The sequence below is a fragment of the Macaca fascicularis genome, chromosome 18 (assembly GCF_037993035.2).
Source record: "Macaca fascicularis isolate 582-1 chromosome 18, T2T-MFA8v1.1".
Lineage (NCBI taxonomy): Eukaryota > Metazoa > Chordata > Mammalia > Primates > Cercopithecidae > Macaca > Macaca fascicularis.
Window position 1 is genome coordinate 80091794 of NC_088392.1, and position 19939 is coordinate 80111732.

Genomic DNA, 19939 nt, shown 5'->3' on the forward strand with positions numbered 1-19939 from the left:
AGAGGTGGGAGTTGTAAAGGCTTAGAGACAAGACCTCAAGACATCTGACTGTGAAGGGGGAGTGATGTAAGTCCCTGCATAGGAAAATGTGGGATGTGGGGATGTATGGGTGTTCTTTTTCTTTTTTTTAAGGTTAGCAAGACTTGAGCACATTTGCATGTTTATGGACAGAATTCAGTACTGATGGAAAGGTTGGAAAAGCAACGAGAGAGAGAAGCAGGAATTTTGTGTCCCCCAGGCTAGGGGTGGGGAAGGGACCTGGAGCACAAGGCAGGCCTAGGCAGGTGAACGGTACCTCTTCCACTATCCCTGCAGGACTCCTGTGGGAGGGATGGTGCAGGAAACTGAGCAACTTACTGCGTTAAGATTTGTGTTCCCTCTGGGAAGCAGGAAGCTAGGTCATTTAGGAGTGAGAAACCACTCCACAGACTTCAAAGACTTGAGAAAAGCGTAGCAGAGTTTGAAACAGCCACTGTGGAGAAGCAGACAACTCCAAGGAGTCAGGGGCTCTGCAGAGAACCGTCTGCCCAGGCGGGTGTTTTTTCCAGCAGCTGCCAACAGCCCCTCTCAGGACAGGGCGGGCACACCGTCAGGTTCCTGCAGATCTGGGATTTGTGAAGCACGTAATAGTGTGACAGAGCTAAGAATATGAAGAACGTTGAGGAGATTTATGGAGACACTGAAGTTGACCTGAAAAGTGAGAAAGAACAGAAGGGAGTGGAATGACAGAAAGAAGAGAATCAGGGACAAGAGACTACAAGTCCGGCAGATGGAGCAGGAACTTGGCCTTCACATAGTCCCTGAAGGAATCCCCAGTTTCGGCTCACTGAGTAGAAAATGAATCTGAATGTACCCTTTTTGCAAATTTCTCCCCTTGGTATAACTGCAGTAAGGTCAGGTGAGAATGCTTTACTGAAGTCTAACGTTTAGTGGGACAGGTTTGAAGAGGCTCATGGGCTTCAGTGTCTTGGAGAATACAAAACACTTTCTCTTCACCGATCTTCACTACCGGGCTTGTGAGCAGCCTCTTCACTCCCAGGGGGAAGGCTGTGCCCTGTTAGCCTAGTGGCTTCTAGAAGGGGCCTTGCTGACTCCCACTCCCAGCCAGGGAACTACAAGCAGCTGCCATAAAGAGATGTTATGTTTTCTAACCCTTAGTAATAATTTTCAGGAAGAGATGAACAACAATGGCAAGAATACTGACTTGTTCATGTTTCCACTTCCCCTTTAGAGGAGCTGAACTTTTCCAGGCCACAATTGTAAAAGCTGTGAAGGCAAGAATTGAGGAAGAGAAGAAGTCCATGGACCAGCTGAAGCGACAGTAAGGATGCTACTGATACTCATCCTCCTTCCGTCTCCTGATTGACCACATTCAGCTGGCGCTCCACTCTTGGGGAGCCTCAAACCCCTGAAAAATATATATGTATGGACTTTCACAACTTCCTATTTATTTATTCTTGTGCGGGGGCAATTGCTCATGCCACTAGACTGAAAGTGAAAGCAGTTTAACAGAAAGATCGCTCCAGGATGGTGGAGATGGACGCTCTCTTGCAGAGGACCAGGGATCAGTTGCTAGCTCAGTGACTTACTTTAGAACCTTGAATAGGTCATTTAAGTTCTCTAAATTTGAGTTTTCTGGACTCACAATTCTGCCTTCCTGGGTTTTTGTAAAGATTAAACTAGCTAATAAATGAGACAGGGTCTTGCTTAGTGCCAAGTACTTGATATAAGCATCCATTCCCTCTAAGGGGGTAAATGTGGAGTCAGCTTTGGAAGCATGGTTTTAGATAATATCATCCAGTCTCTTTGGAAAGAAACTGATGACCCTGGTATTAGATGACTTAGAGTCAACATTAACTAGAGGCAACACTAGAAATATAAGCCAGGGTTCTTTATATCCCATCTAAGGTTTTTCCCACTATCCCATTCTGGATGAGCCAAAGGGTAGACTGACTCCACTCTGGAGACTTGGGAATTCCATGGAAAAGAATCTTCTTAGAGTGAATTTTCCAGCAATGATGGAACCTCTGAGGACTGTTTGGGAACCAGGTTTAAAAGGCGATGGCCATGGAATTATAAGCCTAGACACTTTTCCCAAGACAATGGAGACACCATTTGCCCACTGGGAAAGTTCCCTACGTTTGCTAAGGCAGTTTTATCTCATTCTGACCTTATTTCCCAGCGTTTTTTCCCAAGCAGAAATATTTCTTAGTATAAATTAGATTATTCCACAGCATGATTATTTTCACAAAGACATAAATTATAAATTATATATAAAAAATTATAATGTAAATGCAATATGGTACAACTGTTTTTACTGGTGTTTCTAGTTATCCAAATCAGGCCTAGAAGAGTAAAAAATTTGGACTCACGTTTAGAATATGTTCCTAATTTCCCATAAGTGAGGTCTATTACCGTAATTCTCTTTGCTAAATCTTTCCATTTGTTTAAGAATGCAAAACTTGGGAGAATAAAGGACTTGTATTTCATAATATGCAATGTTCAAGCTGACTATGATACAAGATGTAAGTGGACATCAAGTATAGCTTACCTAACTTTAGCATAATCATTATTGATCATATTATTAAGACTAGCCTCTATGCAGTGCCAAATAACATGGGAATACAGATCCAAACACGCACATACACACACACACACACACACAAATATGTATATAAAAGAAAGGGATACTTGTTGCTAATGAGCAACCATTGTACAATTCCCAAATATCCCAAAGTGATTTGTCCATGAATTTAGCTACATACATACCAGCGTAAGTCCAAAGTACTGACCACATGAGAACAATGAATGTGTTCTTGGCATTACTAATGTTATTTTACCTTATAGGATGGATCGCATCAAGGCCAGGCAACAGAAATATAAAAAGGGTAAGGAGAGGATGCTGAGCTTGACCCAGGAGCCAGGGGAAGGCCAGGACATGCAAAAACTCTCTGAAGAGGATGATGAAAGTACGTCAAGACATTTTTCTCTTATTCAAGTACCTTAACATTGAATAGTAGCTTGATATTGAACAGGGCTATAAAATAACATTACTTTTTATTCTGCCAAGATTATCAATACACTTTCTTGATTCGGCAAGCTTTATTTTCCAATTGTGAATGGATACATTCATTAGTTTCATAAAGTATGTATTTGATAAATCAATTACAAGTATCTACTCTTCAGCAAGATAGCTTTAACAAACACATAACCTAGCTTTTGTTCCACAGACATCTGTTTCTGCAGTAGATTGGCAGGATTTTGCTTAATTTGTTTCTTTGTTTTGTTTTGTTTATTTTTTTTTGAGATGGAGTCTCGCTGTGTCACCCAGGCTGGAGTGCAGTGGTGCGATCTTGGCTGACTGCAAGCTCCACCTCCCAGGTTCACACCATTCTCCTGTCTCAGGCTTCCAAATAGCTGGGACTACAGGCGCCTGCCACCACGCCCAGCTTATTTTTTTGTATTTTAGTAGAGATGGGGTTTCACCGGGTTAGCCCAGATGGTCTCAATCTCCTGACCTCGTGATCCGCCCGCCCCGGCCTCCCAAAGTGCTGGGATTACAGGCGTGAGCCACCACGCCCAGCCCGCTTACTTTGTTTCTTTAAGGGATATATTTCCGATACACAGTCTACTGTTATCTTTTATTTCTATAAATTTTATATGGAAATGAAATATGTATGTGTATTTTATGTGGCACCTGAATGTTGGTACCTAAAATATCATTCAATTATTGCCTGCTCAGATGAAACTTACCAGGAAATATATATTGATTATATCTAATTATAGATTCATTATATCAAATTAAAGTGTAAAGGATCTTTTATAGAGGCTTGCATGCTTCTCTATGTGAATGGAATGGAGAAATAATGCATGATATTTTCCCAGTGCATAGTATCTATTTGTGACCAGGAAATTTCTATTTTCCAGCCATGCATTAAAATAATCACAAGAAAAAATTCTACTTATTGTAGTTTATGTACTTTAACAAATTATTTGCCAGTAAATGATTCTACAAAATTTGGGGGATGCTTCCTTTCTGTTAATTCAATGGAATATTCAATGTGAGATGTATTTTTGACAGATAATCCTTTCTTTTTTAATGTCTTTATATGCCCTCAGTCACTAAGAAGAAAGTGAAAATGTAGCATACTGTTAAAAGAACAATTAGTATTTATCTTGTGAAATTGACTGTTAATACATGTATATTTTTCAGATTCAATGTAGTTCCTTACCTGACCTCTGATATACTTTTGCAATTTATCTAGATTTGACAATTGAGTTGTTAAAGCGTGGTTTTCAAAATTTGTTTTCTCACTTTATACGAATTAATATTTGGACGTATTTTATTTTAGGAGAAGCAGACAAACAGAAAGCCAAGGGCAAAAAAAAGCAGTGGTGGCGGCCTTGGGTTGATCATGCTTCCAGTAGGTTTTCTTGATCCTCTTACAACCTTATCAACTCTAACCCTTATATCCTTGACCAGAATTCAGGCGTTCCTGTGACCCATGTGTTCCATACATGGTTTGATCCTTGTGACTTGATAGGGGGTCGGAGTGTAAGAAAATTTCAATGTCAGTGGGTCTTTGAGCCCGAGGTCCAATTCTTCTAGGGACGCCGGCACAAACATTCCTGTGCTGGCTGAAGAAAGCCAAACATGTGGCTTATAGACTCTAGAGCACAATTTCTGGGCTCAGCAAGGGAAGAAGAATTGAATATTATATTGTCCAATTCTGAGGTCTAGAGCCCTATTCACGTGCATATTTTATGGCTAAATACCCTTACTACAAATGAGCTTGAGCTCCACCTTGGACTCCGATGTAAGGATGATCATTCTGTTCAAAGTGTCAGTGACCCTCTCTGTAAGGCACGAGGCATGGATGCCAGTAAGCCTCCCCTCCCGTCATTCCCACAGCTTTGATTTTATTTGCATTTGAGGATTTTTGGCAATTTATTAAATAGAAAGATGAGGGATAACTTAAAATGCACTCACTTTCTTACTTCGCCTCCTCCCCAGTTTCAAAAAGGCACTCCAAATTCCAATGCCCAAATGCGGCACAACCTTCAAGACTCCTGATGCTCAGGGATGACCAATGAACAGCAAAAACCAGAAAACAATTTTTAAAAGCAGATCCTGATAGCCACATAGAATTCAGTGTGTTTCCCTCCCGATCATAAAGATGAATGAGGAATTCTGGAGCTTGGTGGCTATATTTGCTATGCTTAGCAAAGGAAATATCACTATAGGTCAATGGCATTATAGTGGAATGACCGATTCCAATCCAGTCCTCTTTACATTTCTTAGAATATTGAATAATTATTCTTTTGCAAGTTACGTATAAAGTCTTCTTCAGTCTTCTATATCTTACATGTCTCCATACTTGTAGCTAATCTAATCGGACAAGGAATATCACTGAGACAAATAACATCATACAGTTGTAGGAGTGAATCTACTAGGAGGATATTTAGAATCACTAGGAAATCAAATAAATTAGAACTTCTTCCCATACCTAATTATTGGTTTCACATAGATCTGACATTGGCTCTCTCTCCCAAGACATAATTTTCTAAATCAGAAAGCTGGTTTAATGAAGCAATATTTGAAATTTGCTTGGCATATCTGGGTGTAATCAAATTTAATCCTAAATATTGAATTTCAACATTATGACAAAAAAAAAAAAGAAAAACACAAGATTATAAAGAGTTTTATTTAATTTTCTCCCCAAGTCCAAAGACAAAAGATTCCATTCGGAGTCCAATGTGACTCTTATTTACTGTTCAGGGCATGACGGTCACGCTAACAATCTGGTAATGCAGTTCACAAGATGCCTGTTTCTATCAAGTCACAAGTAAACTGTGCTTGTCTTTATGTTTTTAAAGGGCCTCTGCTAGTTTAGAGAGACCTATCCATTTCACACTTGTGTCATATTGAATGTTTTTTCACTTCACCTGGGGTAAATTCCCACTGCAGTCATTGTGGTTGCCTTTCCTTTCCTCATCTAAAAATTGCATTTGCAAAGGAATTGGATATGGTCTTTGATAGCTATCTTACAAGTTGTAATAATTTAAAGAACTTCCTATGAAGGTTGTTGATTTTAGATTTTCTGGTTCATTTCACCCTCATTATATCAAGTTCTTGAAGACTGATGTTAAACTAAATGTGCCTTGTTACAAAACCTTATGATGCAATAATGCAGAAATGTGTGTAATTCATAGTTTGGAATCCTTCAGACTGTGGTGTTAAATTTTTTGCTGCAAAATATATTTCTTTTTACAAGCAAATGAAGAATGAAAGGGAAAGAATGTGTGCTTTATTGTTGTGTCTATGATGAGTTCCAGAATTTATCTTTAGATCTGGAAGTACTTTGTTTGAAGCCCTTAATTTGATCTTTTGAGTTACTGGGTTTTCAAACAACGATTTCTTAGAGAAGCCAAGTGCAAGAATTAGTGTAGTTGGATACACATGTGTAAATCTATTGACAATACAAAAATTTTGCTATGTTCTTGATGTTATTGGTAAGCAGTGAAGATCTTAGCATGGTTTGTACAGGGACAAATCTCCTACTTCCATACCTATGTACACACATAAGATTGCATTATTGCTGTTCAATGATACCTTCCATTCCAATGCCGTGTGTTTCAATACTGGTTCAGTACTGCCTCAATTAATACCAAGCTTCATCTTATTGATAATTATCTGAAACAGAGGGCCAAGTTCTGAGGATAAAAGTGGTGGAATTTAAAAAGTTAATTTCAAACTTAATAATTTAGCAGTAACATCAACATCCATGGTATGTATGTGGACACAGACTGCAGTCAGGTTCTCCATCTGAGCTAAAAAACAAGTGTATAAGAGCTTTTCTACTATTTAACAGATGGCATGAATGAAAATATGCTCTTGTTATTTTCCTAGTTTCATTTCAATAACATTTTATAAGGAAATAAGAGAGTTTTTTACGTTTTCTTTTTTATTATGGGATAATTCTACTAGCTCACATAAATATTGGTGGTTTCTTTTTTTTTTTTTTTTTTTTTTTTTGAGACGGAGTCTCGCTTTGTTGCCCAGGCTGGAGTGCAGTGGCGCAATCTCGGCTCACTGCAACCTCCACTTCCTGGGTTCATGCTATTCTCCTGCCTCAGCCTCCTGAGTAGCTGGGATTACAGGCGCCTGCCACCACGCCCGGCTAATTTTTTGTATTTTTAGCAGAGATAGGGTTTCACCGTGTTAACCAGGATGGTCTCCATCTTCTGACCTCGTGATCGGCCCACCTCAGCTTCCCAAAGTGCTGGGATTACAGGCGTGAGCCACCAAACCTGGCCAATATTGGTGGTTTCTAATGATAAAACCAATGTTACAACTGCTTGAGATGAAAACCTTTTGAACTTGTCCAGATGAATAAAAGTTATCGAAGGTATGATTGAATACAATTTAAGCTAATGTTGATTTTGGAACTTATAATGAGGGTAAAATGCTCAATCTTATAAATTGTCTGTGTTTTTCCCAAACGACCACGTGATGTAGAGTCCACGTCACTTTCCTGCGAATCTCTCGGCTTATGTGAAGGCATTACTTTAATGGTCTTTTTCACTGTCAAATGTAATGCTGTAACTTTGGTTTGTTCTTGCTTATTCTCACTTGTGTTGTATTGCATTTATTTCTTAAGGCCTGGACCCAGTACTCTGGGCCTGGTTCTTTCTTCAAAATGAAAATAACATGACAGTGCTTCTGTTCAAGGATATAAGGCCCAATTCACCCACTCTGTATCTTCATGAATGGAGGCTTCAGATTCTTCTGAAATCGTGGGAAAAATTACTTAACTTTTGGCCATGTGAAGTGATATTCAAGCAACTAATTTTAAACAAGCCAAGGTTTTCCATTACCTTACAATGTATAGGCCCAAAAGATAACTTAAGACATCACAATATGTCATCCAAAAGATACCTGAGCATTTGAAAACCTGAATATAATTTGAAAATATGTTTTCCTGCAATGATGGGACATTGCTTGTAGCATCAGAAATGTATATGCTGGGCCTCTTTTCTCTGATAGACTTAAAATAATGATCAAACTGATAAAGATTTAATTTATTAAATTTCCTTAAATCTCTGTACGTTGTAGTTTTCTCTGCTCCCAACTCTTGACACAGGCATTATGTTCTTGCAGGGAAAGCATCAGACAAGGCAAAGACGATCCATACTGTTTGTGCTTTGTGTCTTGTGGTCAGTAGAGTGCTCCTCAAATTTCAGAAAGCTGCTGGGGAGTTCCTTGTTGACCAGAAGTCTAGCAATTGTAAACTCTATGGACCCTGTCTGCCATTCTCAGTCTGTCTCAGGGCTATGACACGTAGAAGCAGCCAGAGTGCTGTTGGTGGTGGTGTTTTTGTTGTTACTGTCGTTGTTGTTGTGTTGTATTATTTTGTTTTCAATGTTACCTGCCCATTTTGTTCTCATGGCAGTGTGTGGGTGTTTTTGTTTGTTTGTTTGTTTTTTGAAATGTCTTGCCATGTATGTTTTGTCCCTTTTGTTACATGTGGAGAAGTCAGGTCTGCACAGTATAAAGTGAAGGAGGAGGTTGGTGACACTGACCTTGGTCCTGAATCGTCCTGATTGGCTTATCTGCAACGGTTTGGGCCCATTCAAACAAAGCCTGATCCTCCACCTCACTTTGGCCTTGTCTAAAGACCAAAATTGCTGAATTTTGAAATGATAGTGTTCAGTTATTTTGGTCATCAAGGTAACAAAACTGGTTACTGCAGAGTTGATCTGCTTCATCTATGTAAAATTTACAGTGAAGAAGGGAGAACATACCAGATCCACCCTGTAGTGGCCAGTTCTCTTATATGGCAAAGACAAGGCCTCATCCTCTGTAGACCCAACATGCCGACACCACGTAGCATTAGCCGAAGATGAGTTCTCTTCATCTCGTGTGTTTGCCCCTCTGCCAACATCTCTCGTTGTGGTTCTCTTATGGACAATTTGTTTATCTTTAGGGGACATTTCATTAATAAGCCCCTAATTTCCTTATATGTCTTTCAAGAAATAAGTGAATATTTTGTTTTGCTTAGTGGTCAGGAGTGGAGATTATTATTTGTTTGAAACGGATAGTGAAGAGGAGGAAGAGGAAGAATTAAAGAAGGAAGATGAAGAGCCTCCACGAAGGTCAGCATTCCAGGTAATTATGGGGAAAATCATTCCTTTGCTAGATGGAAGAGCTTTTCTTATTGACAGACCTTGATTGCAGGCCTAGACGCCTCCTGTCATATTCGTATGTCATAGCTCCCCCGAAACTTCTGATTTACATCTGCCATGCTTTATTTCTAATGAAATTGTAATGATGCCTGCTCCCACCAACACCGTAATTAGTATCAAGTAAGAACCGTGTGCAGGGCCGGGCGCAGTAGCTCAAGCCTGTAATCCCAGCACTTTGGGAGGCCGAGGCGGGCGGATCACGAGGTCAGGAGATCGAGACCATCCTGGCTAACACGGTGAAACCCCGTCTCTACTAAAAAATACAAAAAAACTAGCTGGGCGAGGTGGCGGGCACCTGTAGTCCCAGCTGCTCGGAAGGCTGAGGCAGGAGAATGGCGTGAACCCGGGAGGCAGAGCTTGCAGTGAGCTGAGATCGCGCCACTGCACTCCAGCCTGGACGACAGAGCGAGACTCCGTCTCACAAAAAAAAAAAAAAAGAACCGTGTGCAGGCCAGGTTTTCATTCACTTGCACTGAAACAGTTTCTGATACTATAAACAAAAAATAATGCTTCGTTGGGTGAACTCAACGTTTTTCTTGCAAGCAGGAAGTGAAAAAGATTTCTCTGGCATTGCTTTGGATTGCTTGAATGGACTTACACTTCAATATGTGAGATAGGCGATAAAACAAAATCCTTTCTTTGTTTTGGAGCAAATGATCATTTAAATATTGCTTCAAATTTGAAAACCATTTCATATGTATTGCTAAAGATTTGAGAATATATTGAACTAGTAATAAAAATATGTGGCACAGTTCTGGTTTCTTCAGCTTAGCTACCTTCCTGTTTTAGAACCTGCTGTCCCATTCTCAGCTATAGTTCACCAGCCTAAAGTAGCATATTGAGTGAATGTGAATTGATGCTTGTTAAAGATGAGGCTTTGTCATTAGAGTTACGTATAGGATGAAAATTGGTCTGTTTCTTTTATCAGTTAACTGCATACTAGGGCTATTATTTCCCATTTGTTTTCCTATGAGGCACATAGAATGATGTCCATCAAGCCACATGATATGCCCATGATAAGGTCGTCAGTTTTTTGCCCAGGCCTTCTCAAGTGGGTGGGGCCCACCCATGCTTTGTTTTCCCAGTGACATTGAAAAACTGAATTCTCCGTAGAGACACCTTGGTTTGATGCTTTCTTTCTTCCCCCATTGCTTCGTGTCTGTTTCTTCATGACCGAGTTTTTGCGCATGTTTGCAACGGGCTTATCAAATACTAATGACTTAACTCATTTATTTTTATTCGAAAGAGTTTTATGCTAACCACCACTCATCATGCAGCCAAGGAGAGAACATGAACATCTTCACTATGTTGGATGGATTACATGCAATGATTGACTATTTTCTTTATTCCTAACTTACAAGCAGAGCACATTTTATTCCAGCTTCAGTGACTGGCACCTTTTAACCTAGTTGGTGTAACTGTAGAGACGAATTCATACTGACATCATATATTAAATTACTAGTTTTTGTTTTTTTCTACTAATTACTCTTGCTTTGTCCTTCTTTGTAGAGAGCTATTGGGAAGTTTGCATCAGCCATTTTAGCCTTGCCAAAGTCTGTCATTAAACTTCCCAAAACTATTCTTCAGTATTTAATCAGAGCTGCAAAGGTATTTGATGTTTTACTGATGTGTAGTGTGTGACTCTCTGCTCTGTAGAACTGTAGAGAAATATACCTTTATTGCCCTATCTCTGCATTTTCTCGGTTCTATAGATGGTACCATGAAGGAATTACAGGAACATAAAATATTAGAAAAAGTTTTCCAAAACAAGTTCTTAGAAGCCAAAGTTCTTATTATTTGACTCTTGTTCTTAAGTGGACACCAGAGACTATCAAAAAGTAGAAAGAGAAAATGCAGATACAGATAGACTTTCCGTCCTTCTCATGGTGTTGCCTAAGTCACATCTCATTTTTAAAGGGGCACATCTGGTTGCATGCATCAGTTCTGATGAGTATAAAAGGTGGTAATTTTTCTCAGAAAGCTGGTAAAATTCTGGATACGTTAATAAAAGATGTCTTTTACGCCATCTCTCTTTCGGGTCCCTTCAGTCTCCATCTTCCAGTGTCTGCAGTCGGTACAGCCCGCTTCTCCCTGGGCTGATCCACCCAGTGCAGTCTGCAGGCTCCTCACTACCACAGATCCGTGCTAGGGCTTTTGATTATACTGTCAAAAATTATTTGTTGATTAATCTAATGCACAATTGAAGTTATTCAGCTACCTATGCTGTAGTCACTTCGTTACGGAAAAACATTAATAATGAATTCCTATTCTTACATTTTATAGAAAGCCCTTTCTCCCAAACTCAGTCAGGGGCAGCCACTAAAATGCTTTGGTCTGTATGTCCCTCCACTGCTAACCAAGCAGTTCGATAGTGACATAGACCAGTGCTTCACACATTTTACCCTGGGATCTTATTTAAATGCAGGTTCTGATTCAGCAGATCCTATGGGACCTCACATTGTGCATTTCCCTCAAGCTCTCATGTGAAGCACAACCGTGGCTGGGCCTTGAGTAGCAGCATCCACACCTCCAGGTTCCTTCTGCTTTTAAAATGCCAGGATCCTGTTTTTTAGTGTAGTATTTACCATTTCTGCTTCCCCCAAATTCTTTTCCTTTTCTTTTCTATGACTACCATATGACTTTCCCAATTCATCTTCAAGAATTTATTTAAATAAAACAATGTAATTATCCCCCATCTTAGTTTCTTTTTTAAAAAATTATCTTACAGACAACATAAAGAAGGTGCTAGACCACACCTGAATCAAAGGACAGATGATGAAACTTCACCAGTTTCAGTTAAGGATCTCCACTCTGATAAAGCTCTCCCTGTCTTAAAGAATAAGTGCATTTTCGCATAAGTTGTTAGTAAAACGAATCCTATTTTCCCCTGATATATATAGTAAAATTTAAGATAAAGTCAGGAACGCATGCTACTGGTAGCAGCTCTTTGGAGAGCTCAAAGGTCTTTCATGTAAATTTCCGTATACTTTTCTACTCCTGGTTCGTGAAGCTTGTGTCTGATTTTCCAGAGAGGCCCATCCAGCTGGTTGACAGGTGCAGCTGCAAAGTAAGAATTGGGAAGTTCTGGCTGGGCACAGTGGCTTACGCCTGTAATCCCAGCACTTTGGGAGGCCAAGGTGGGCGGAGGTCAGGAGATCAAGACCATCCTGGCTAACACAGTGAAACCCTGTCTTTACTAAAACTACAAAAAATTAGCCGGGAGTGGTGGCAGGCACCTGTAGTCCCAGCTGCTCGGGAGGCTGAGGCAGGAGAATGGCAGGAACTGGGAGGTAGAGGTTGCAGTGAGCCGAGATGACGCCACTGCACTCCAGCCTGGGCGACAGAGCGAGACTCCATCTCAAAAAAAAAAAAAAAAAAAGAATTGGGAAGTTCGGTAAAAGCCTTCCATTTCTTGACTCAGTAAGGAATGGGACGTTTCCCCTCCTCTTCATTGTCAACATTTTTCTGACCCTCTTAATAATTCCTGGAACTGTAAAATGTTTCTATTTCAAAACATGAAAGTTAAGATAATTTACCTACAAATAAAGAATTACCCTATGACTCCCTCCTCTCTCCGCTTTCCCAGTTTGCATACCTCGATTCTCATGGCAGTGAGGCAGCACTGACATGCTTCTTCTTTAGGGGTCCTTTGTTGAGCCAGGAGTGCCCTTTTATAAACCAAAATGTTAATGGCACCCACCCGTTCCACAAGCCTTCTTCCATTCCACCCTTCACATCCCTTTTCCTCTCTCCTTTTCCTCCCAGTTTCCTTTTTCTTCAGAGAAAAAGAATTCCTCCAACTTGTGCGCCTCTTACATTTACAAATCCTCAATTCCTTTTTTTTCTATTTTTGGGATTCGTGCATCATCTAAAAACAATATTGTGATAACACTTTTTAAAGGAAATGTCACCATATGTTGCTCTTAAACCTGAAAATTTCTTATGTTCAATAATCAGATTATTTTAAAGCAACCAATATTGTGCTGAGACAAGTTTGCTTATTAATGTACTGTAACTCAAAGATCTTGATAGAATTCCCAATTAACATAGCCCATAAACATCTACCAAAAATTCCTTTATTCAGTCCTCCTGAAAATTCCAGTTCATCTTCCCATTGTTTAAGATATGCTTTTGGCATAAAATAGAATAATTTTTTGCTTCCTGGAATTTGTTATTCAGAAATAATACAGATGTTGCATTTGTTTTAATTTCTCATAAAATTCAGATTTCTACCAGTGAGAAAAAAAGAAACAGTTTGTCTATTATAGTAACCTATGACCCTTCCGTTTCCATATATGGAAAATTTGAATCTCTCTTTACTTTCTACTGACTTCACAATGCCACTGATTTGCTTATGCTGTGTTTTTCAAAGATTTCAGAAATCTGAAAATAATATAGAATAAGATCTGGGTTTACAGAGCTCCCAGAAAACATTTATTTAACTTTATCATCATGATGAAAAACCCAGCTTCCCTGAGACCCCGGTGTGTTTGTGGTGCATGAGAAGCATGCCTGCTTGACTTCATGTTGCTAGATGGCTGACTGTTTCTATCAAGGTTTTCTTTTTGTTCTTTCTGCATGATTTGGGAGACTCTTGGTGGGGGGCTGTTCACAATTGCTCTTTCCTGGTTATCGGTTATAATATATTAATGCAGCTGTTTTCAGCTTTTGAATGAAAATGACAAAAGGCAACCAAAAGCCCCACAGGTTTTCTTTAATGCTATTCTGGAATAACTCCTTAACCTTAATGTCATATTTTTTTTTCTCGCAAAGTACTAATCATTCTCCAAACCGCTTTCTCAAGTCGCTGGTAATAGCTGTTATTCAGGAGGAAGAGTATCAAATGCACAAAACTATTTTCCCAAAGTAAAGAAGACTATTAAAGATGTTATTTTGTTTTGACTCAAAGTTTATTTGTGATGGGAGAAACTACTGATACTGAATGAGACTTCCGGCTTATACCTATTGTGGACAGTGCAAAAGTATCAGTAATAAGTATCACAAATGGTGGTGAGATGTAGGGACTTGGGAGAAATGATGGTTTGTATGGTCTACTCACAGTTTATCTCATGATATCTGTGATACCAGATGAAATATATTACTACAACATCTGTTGTCTTTTTCTAAAACAAATTGAATCTCATGATAATAATAATAGCACAGGGATGTTTAGTTTGTGTTGGGAGGAAAAAATATTTCAAAAGTCAGGAAGCTTGGTGTAGGTCCCTTTTTTTATTTCTAATTATTAAAAGGCCAGAAAATAATTGAACTTTCTCCCTTCAGTTTGTTTATCAAGCCTGGATTACTGATCCTAAAACAGCACTCCGACAGAGACACAAAGAGAAAAAAAGGTCTGCAAGAGAAGAACGGAAACGAAGGCGGAAAGGATCCAAGGAGGGTGAGTGTGGGTGGGTGGCTGCGGTGAGTGTGGGTGGGTGGCTGCAGTGGGTGTGGCAGGTTTCAGGCTGTGCTCCCCAGCCTTGTCTGCAAAGGACAGAAACTTCTGAGGGATTAAGATGTTTAAATTTTAAAGAACACCAAGAGTTTCAATTTGTCCTTAACTGGTCATTTCTGACACTTGGAATAAATTAAAGCACAAAGTTAGTGTGTGTGTATATGTGTATATATATATGTATATGTGTGTGTGTGTGTGTGTGTGTGTGTATATATATATTCTTAAGTAGGAAAAAAGGAGAGGTGCAAATGAAACCCAAAAAAAGTAGAAGAAAACTAACTTTTTACATGGATATTAACTAATAAAAAAAAAGAAATACTACAGGACATGACCTGATCATTAAGTTAAAAATTGTTCTTAGAAAAAGCTAAGGCCGGGCGCGGTGGCTCATGCCTATAATCACAGCACTTTGGGAGGCCAAGGCAGGCGGATAAAGAGGTCAGGAAATCGAGACCGTCCTGGCTAACATGGTGAAACCTCGTCTCTACTAAAAATGCAAAAAATTACCTGGGCGTGGTGGCGGGCACCTGTAGTCCCAGCTACTCAGGAGGCTGAGGCAAGAGAATGGCATGAACCCAGGAGGCGGAGCTTGCAGTGAGCCAAGATTGCACCACTGTACTCCAGCCTGGGCGACAGAGCGAGACTTTGTCTAAAAAATAAATAAATAAAAAGTAAAAAAACAATAAGAAAGATGAAACTTTGGCAATTTAATCCAGAAAAAAGCAAAAGCACACTTAAACAATACTCAGAAACAGCAAACAAAAGGAACATATATTCAGCATTCTACCAATATATTTGAAAACATGGTATCAACATATCTCTAAGGGTAAAAATATTTCAAACTATAACAAAAAACATCAAAAGTGAAGTTGAAGTGCAGGTGGTTCACTCAGGAGCAATATTTTATTATATCTATCAGACTAAATATGAGTATTCTGTGTATGTTAAGAACTGCTAGAAATCAAGAAAAGAAAAATTCAATCAATGAGAGGGTATGAAAAACAATTCACAGACCAGAAAACAAAAATGACCAAAAGGTGCTCAGTCTCACTGTAATACAAGAAATACAAATGAAATATTTTGACATACTGTTTTCTTAACCCATTAGATTGACAGGAAAATAAACACTGGATAATGTTGGGAGCTGGCAGGAAACCATGAGTTGTGTTGTGAAGCAGCATATCTACTTTGAAGAGTTCTGTGTCATTACCTCCTAAAAGCTCAGATGTTACATATCATACTACAGATCAGTCCCACACCTAGGTGTTTGGCTTAGCCTATAGCCGTACTTGCACATGTGTACAAACACACATGTCTAAGAGTATTCATCAGACACTATTTGTTAATAACAAAAAATTTGGAAACATCCTAAATGCCCATATGAAGAAGAAGAGTTAAATAAATGATGTTACCAGTATATTATGGAATGTTACTCAGTTCTTTAAAAATGAGATGGATAGCTTTGAGCTGGTATGAAGAACAATTCCTGACACATTATTAAGTGAAAAACAACACATTGCAAATGGCACACACATTATGAAATCATGAAACAAATGAAGTCAGAGTAGTACCTCAAGACAGTATTTTGCATTTTTAATGGGTGCATATAATAGCTTATGCATGCAAGAGAAAGATCAGGAGGAATATTCATTCACCTTATTAGTAACAGCCGTTACTAATCTTCTTTAGAAAGTGGAGATTAAGTGGCATGATTAAAGATAAGGCTCATCTGTTGTATTTTGTTTCTTTTTCTTTTTTTTTTTTTTGAGACAGAGTCTCGCTGTGTCACAAAGGCTGGAGTGCAGTGGTGTGATCTTGGCTCACTGCAACCTCTGCCTCCCGGGTTCAAGCGATTCTCCTGCCTCAGCCTCCTGAGTAGCTGGGACCAGGCACACACCATCACACCTAGCAATATTTGTATTTTTAGTAGAGACAGGGTTTCACCGTGTTAACCAGGATGGTCTTGATCTCCTGACCTCGTGATCTGCCCACATCGGCCTCCCACAGTGCTGGGATTACAGGAGTGAGCCACCGCGCCCGGCCTATTTCTTTTTTTAATAAGTTCATTCTCTACAAATTACTCTTGCATTTTCATTACCAATGTCATGAACATTTCTCCAATTATTTATAAAATCATATCATTCTTTCTTAATAGCTGCAAAATATTCTATAGTGCAGACATGCATACTTTATTCAATCCTCCCACCCGTAATGGACATAAGGTTGCTTCTGGATTTTTGCCACAATGAACAATGCCATAATAGATATCATTGCACAAACATTTATATATGTCGTAATACCTATGTGTGTGTTTAAATGCTTAGCAAAGGTTAGGAAGAACATGCATTTTCCACAGAACAGATTCTCAAAAGTGGGATGACTGATTCAGAGTGCGTCTGTTTTCACTTCAATAGATATTTTCTGAAAGGTTTTAGTACTTTGCCCTCCTCCATGTGAGGGACAAGAGTGTCCAGTTTCCTCTAGCCTCACACCACAGGATTTTACTGCTGTTTTTATCATTTTTCTTTCTAAGGATGACAAATGGCTTTTCTTTTCATTTGAATGTAGTTGAATTCTTAACTAATTAAACTGAGCATTTTTATTTCACATTTTGTTGGTGATTTTTTCTTTTCAAGTCTAAGATTTAAACTTTTAGCATTTTCCTGCATTGTTCTGTCAGGTTGTTTGTTCTTATCCATTCATGCTATTTATATGTCAGGCTTCTTATCCCTTTTTTTTCCTTTTTTCTTTTCTTTTTTTTTTTTTTTATTACTGTTTTAATTGTCTGGCTTCCCTCTGGACTGGGAGCTCAGTGAGGATTCTGACCAGTAACTTACACAAAAGGCGCTCTATACATATTATATTCGCTGACTAAATGAATAAGGACTTTCCAACTGTGTTTCTGAGTTTTACAGATGGGAAAACTAAGGCCAAAGGGTATGAGTGGGGCTCACACAGCTAAGTCTAAAGGGAAACTGGAAGCAGCAACCACCTCTGCACCTCACCTGGTCCAGGAGGGGTTCAGGACTTGGGCCACCAAACTCTAGGGACTGTCCCTCAGGCGCAATTGCAGCTGCTCCTAGACTACGCCAGCCTCTGCCAGAGACCAGCTGTGAGGGTGTGGGCAGAGACAGGAACAGCAGAGGCCAGTGGAGGGAGTGGGGACAGGGCCAAGGGAGCTCTTGGGCTTGATTCACAAGGCCTGAGTCAGTGTGTGTGTGTGTGTGTGTGTGTGTGTGTGTGTGTGTAATGGGAGTGGGGCTAGGGGTGTGTGTGTGTGTGTGTAATGGGAGTGGGGCTAGGAAAATCGGTATCACAAGGCCTGAAGCACTGTGTGTGTGTGTGTGTGTGTGTGTGTGTGTGTAATGGGAGTGGGGCTAGGTGTGTGTGTGTGTGTGTAATGGGAGTGGGGCTAGGAAAATGGTATCACAAGGCCTGAATCACTGTGTGTGTGTGTGTGTGTGTGCGCGCAATGGGAGTGGGGCTAGGTGTGTGTGTGTGTGTGTGTAATGGGAGTGGGGCTAGGTGTGTGTGTGTGTGTGTAATGGGAGTGGGGCTAGGGGTGTGTGTGTGTGTGTAATGGGAGTGGGGCTAGGGGTGTGTGTGTGTGTGTAATGGGAGTGGGGCTAGGTGTGTGTGTGTGTGTGTAATGGGAGTGGGGCTAGGGGTGTGTGTGTGTGTAATGGGAGTGGGGCTAGGGGTGTGTGTGTGTGTGTAATGGGAGTGGGGCTAGGTGTGTGTGTGTGTGTGTAATGGGATTGGGGCTAGGTGTGTGTGTGTGTGTGTAATGGGAGTGGGGCTAGGGGTGTGTGTGTGTGTGTAATGGGAGTGGGGCTAGGAAAATGGTATCACAAGGCCTGAATCACTGTGTGTGTGTGTGTGTGTGTGCGCGCAATGGGAGTGGGGCTAGGTGTGTGTGTGTGTGTGTGTAATGGGAGTGGGGCTAGGTGTGTGTGTGTGTGTGTAATGGGAGTGGGGCTAGGGGTGTGTGTGTGTGTAATGGGAGTGGGGCTAGGGGTGTGTGTGTGTGTGTAATGGGAGTGGGGCTAGGTGTGTGTGTGTGTGTGTAATGGGATTGGGGCTAGGTGTGTGTGTGTGTGTGTAATGGGAGTGGGGCTAGGGGTGTGTGTGTGTGTAATGGGAGTGGGGCTAGGGGTGTGTGTGTGTGTGTGTGTAATGGGAGTGGGGCTAGGAAAATCGGTATCACAAGGCCTGAATCACTGTGTGTGTGTGTGTGTGTATGTGTGCAATGGGAGTGGGGCTAGGTGTGTGTGTGTGTGTGTGTGTAATGGGAGTGGGGCTAGGGGTGTGTGTGTGTGTAATGGGAGTGGGGCTAGGGGTGTGTGTGTGTGTGTAATGGGAGTGGGGCTAGGTGTGTGTGTGTGTGTGTAATGGGATTGGGGCTAGGTGTGTGTGTGTGTGTGTAATGGGAGTGGGGCTAGGGGTGTGTGTGTGTGTGTAATGGGAGTGGGGCTAGGGGTGTGTGTGTGTGTGTGTGTGTAATGGGAGTGGGGCTAGGAAAATCGGTATCACAAGGCCTGAATCACTGTGTGTGTGTGTGTGTGTATGTGTGCAATGGGAGTGGGGCTAGGTGTGTGTGTGTGTGTGTGTGTAATGGGAGTGGGGCTAGGGGTGTGTGTGTGTGTAATGGGAGTGGGGCTTGGGGTGTGTGTGTGTGTGTAATGGGAGTGGGGCTAGGGGTGTGTGTGTGTGTAATGGGAGTGGGGCTAGGGGTGTGTGTGTGTGTGTGTAATGGGAGTGGGGCTAGGGGTGTGTGTGTGTGTGTGTGTGTGTGTAATGGGAGTGGGGCTAGGAAAATCCGTATCTTCCAGGAAGCAGTGTCTTGTTCCCCCCAGTGGAACCTTCAGGAGCTGCTGCTCCCAGCCACAGGAAGTAGACCATATAAATATGGAATAAATACATGACCAGGGAGAGAGGCAAAATGTTGGAAAGCACACCCCAGACCAGCTGGGTCTCTACTACCAAGACCCCAGGCTCAGGCCATCAATCACCCCAGGAGAAGGGATCCCGACCCCCACCAGGACCCAGTGAGAGGTAGACAGCGCGAATGCTGAAGGAGCACCAAGGGGCCAGGTGAGGGAAGGGACAGACTGGAGTACCGGGACAACCAAAGCCACCTCATGCAAGAACAAGTTTCTATTCCCAAACCAACCCCATCTCCATCAATACTCAGCTCCCTTCTGCCCCCATGCCTTCCCTCTGCTCAACAGAGAGCTG

General features: G+C 40.9%; 1 protein-coding gene across 8 annotated transcripts in view; it reads left to right on the forward strand.

Moving 5' to 3' along the window:
• The window catches only part of PIEZO2 (piezo type mechanosensitive ion channel component 2), a 466534-nt gene that overhangs the window by 394077 nt on the left and 52518 nt on the right, over positions 1 to 19939 (forward strand). For 4 of the 8 annotated variants that reach the window (XM_065534259.1, XM_045378160.2, XM_005587214.3 and 1 more), the window contains 5 exons: positions 1232 to 1321; positions 2848 to 2969; positions 4353 to 4424; positions 9063 to 9169; positions 14530 to 14644. In XM_065534259.1, the coding sequence (XP_065390331.1) occupies positions 1232 to 1321; positions 2848 to 2969; positions 4353 to 4424; positions 9063 to 9169; positions 14530 to 14644 (506 nt within the window). Of the gene's footprint in view, positions 1 to 1231; positions 1322 to 2847; positions 2970 to 4352; positions 4425 to 9062; positions 9170 to 10755; positions 10855 to 14529; positions 14645 to 19939 lie in introns of all 8 variants that reach the window. The other 4 variants (XM_045378159.2, XM_074022471.1, XM_074022470.1 and 1 more) reach the window with 2 other exon arrangements.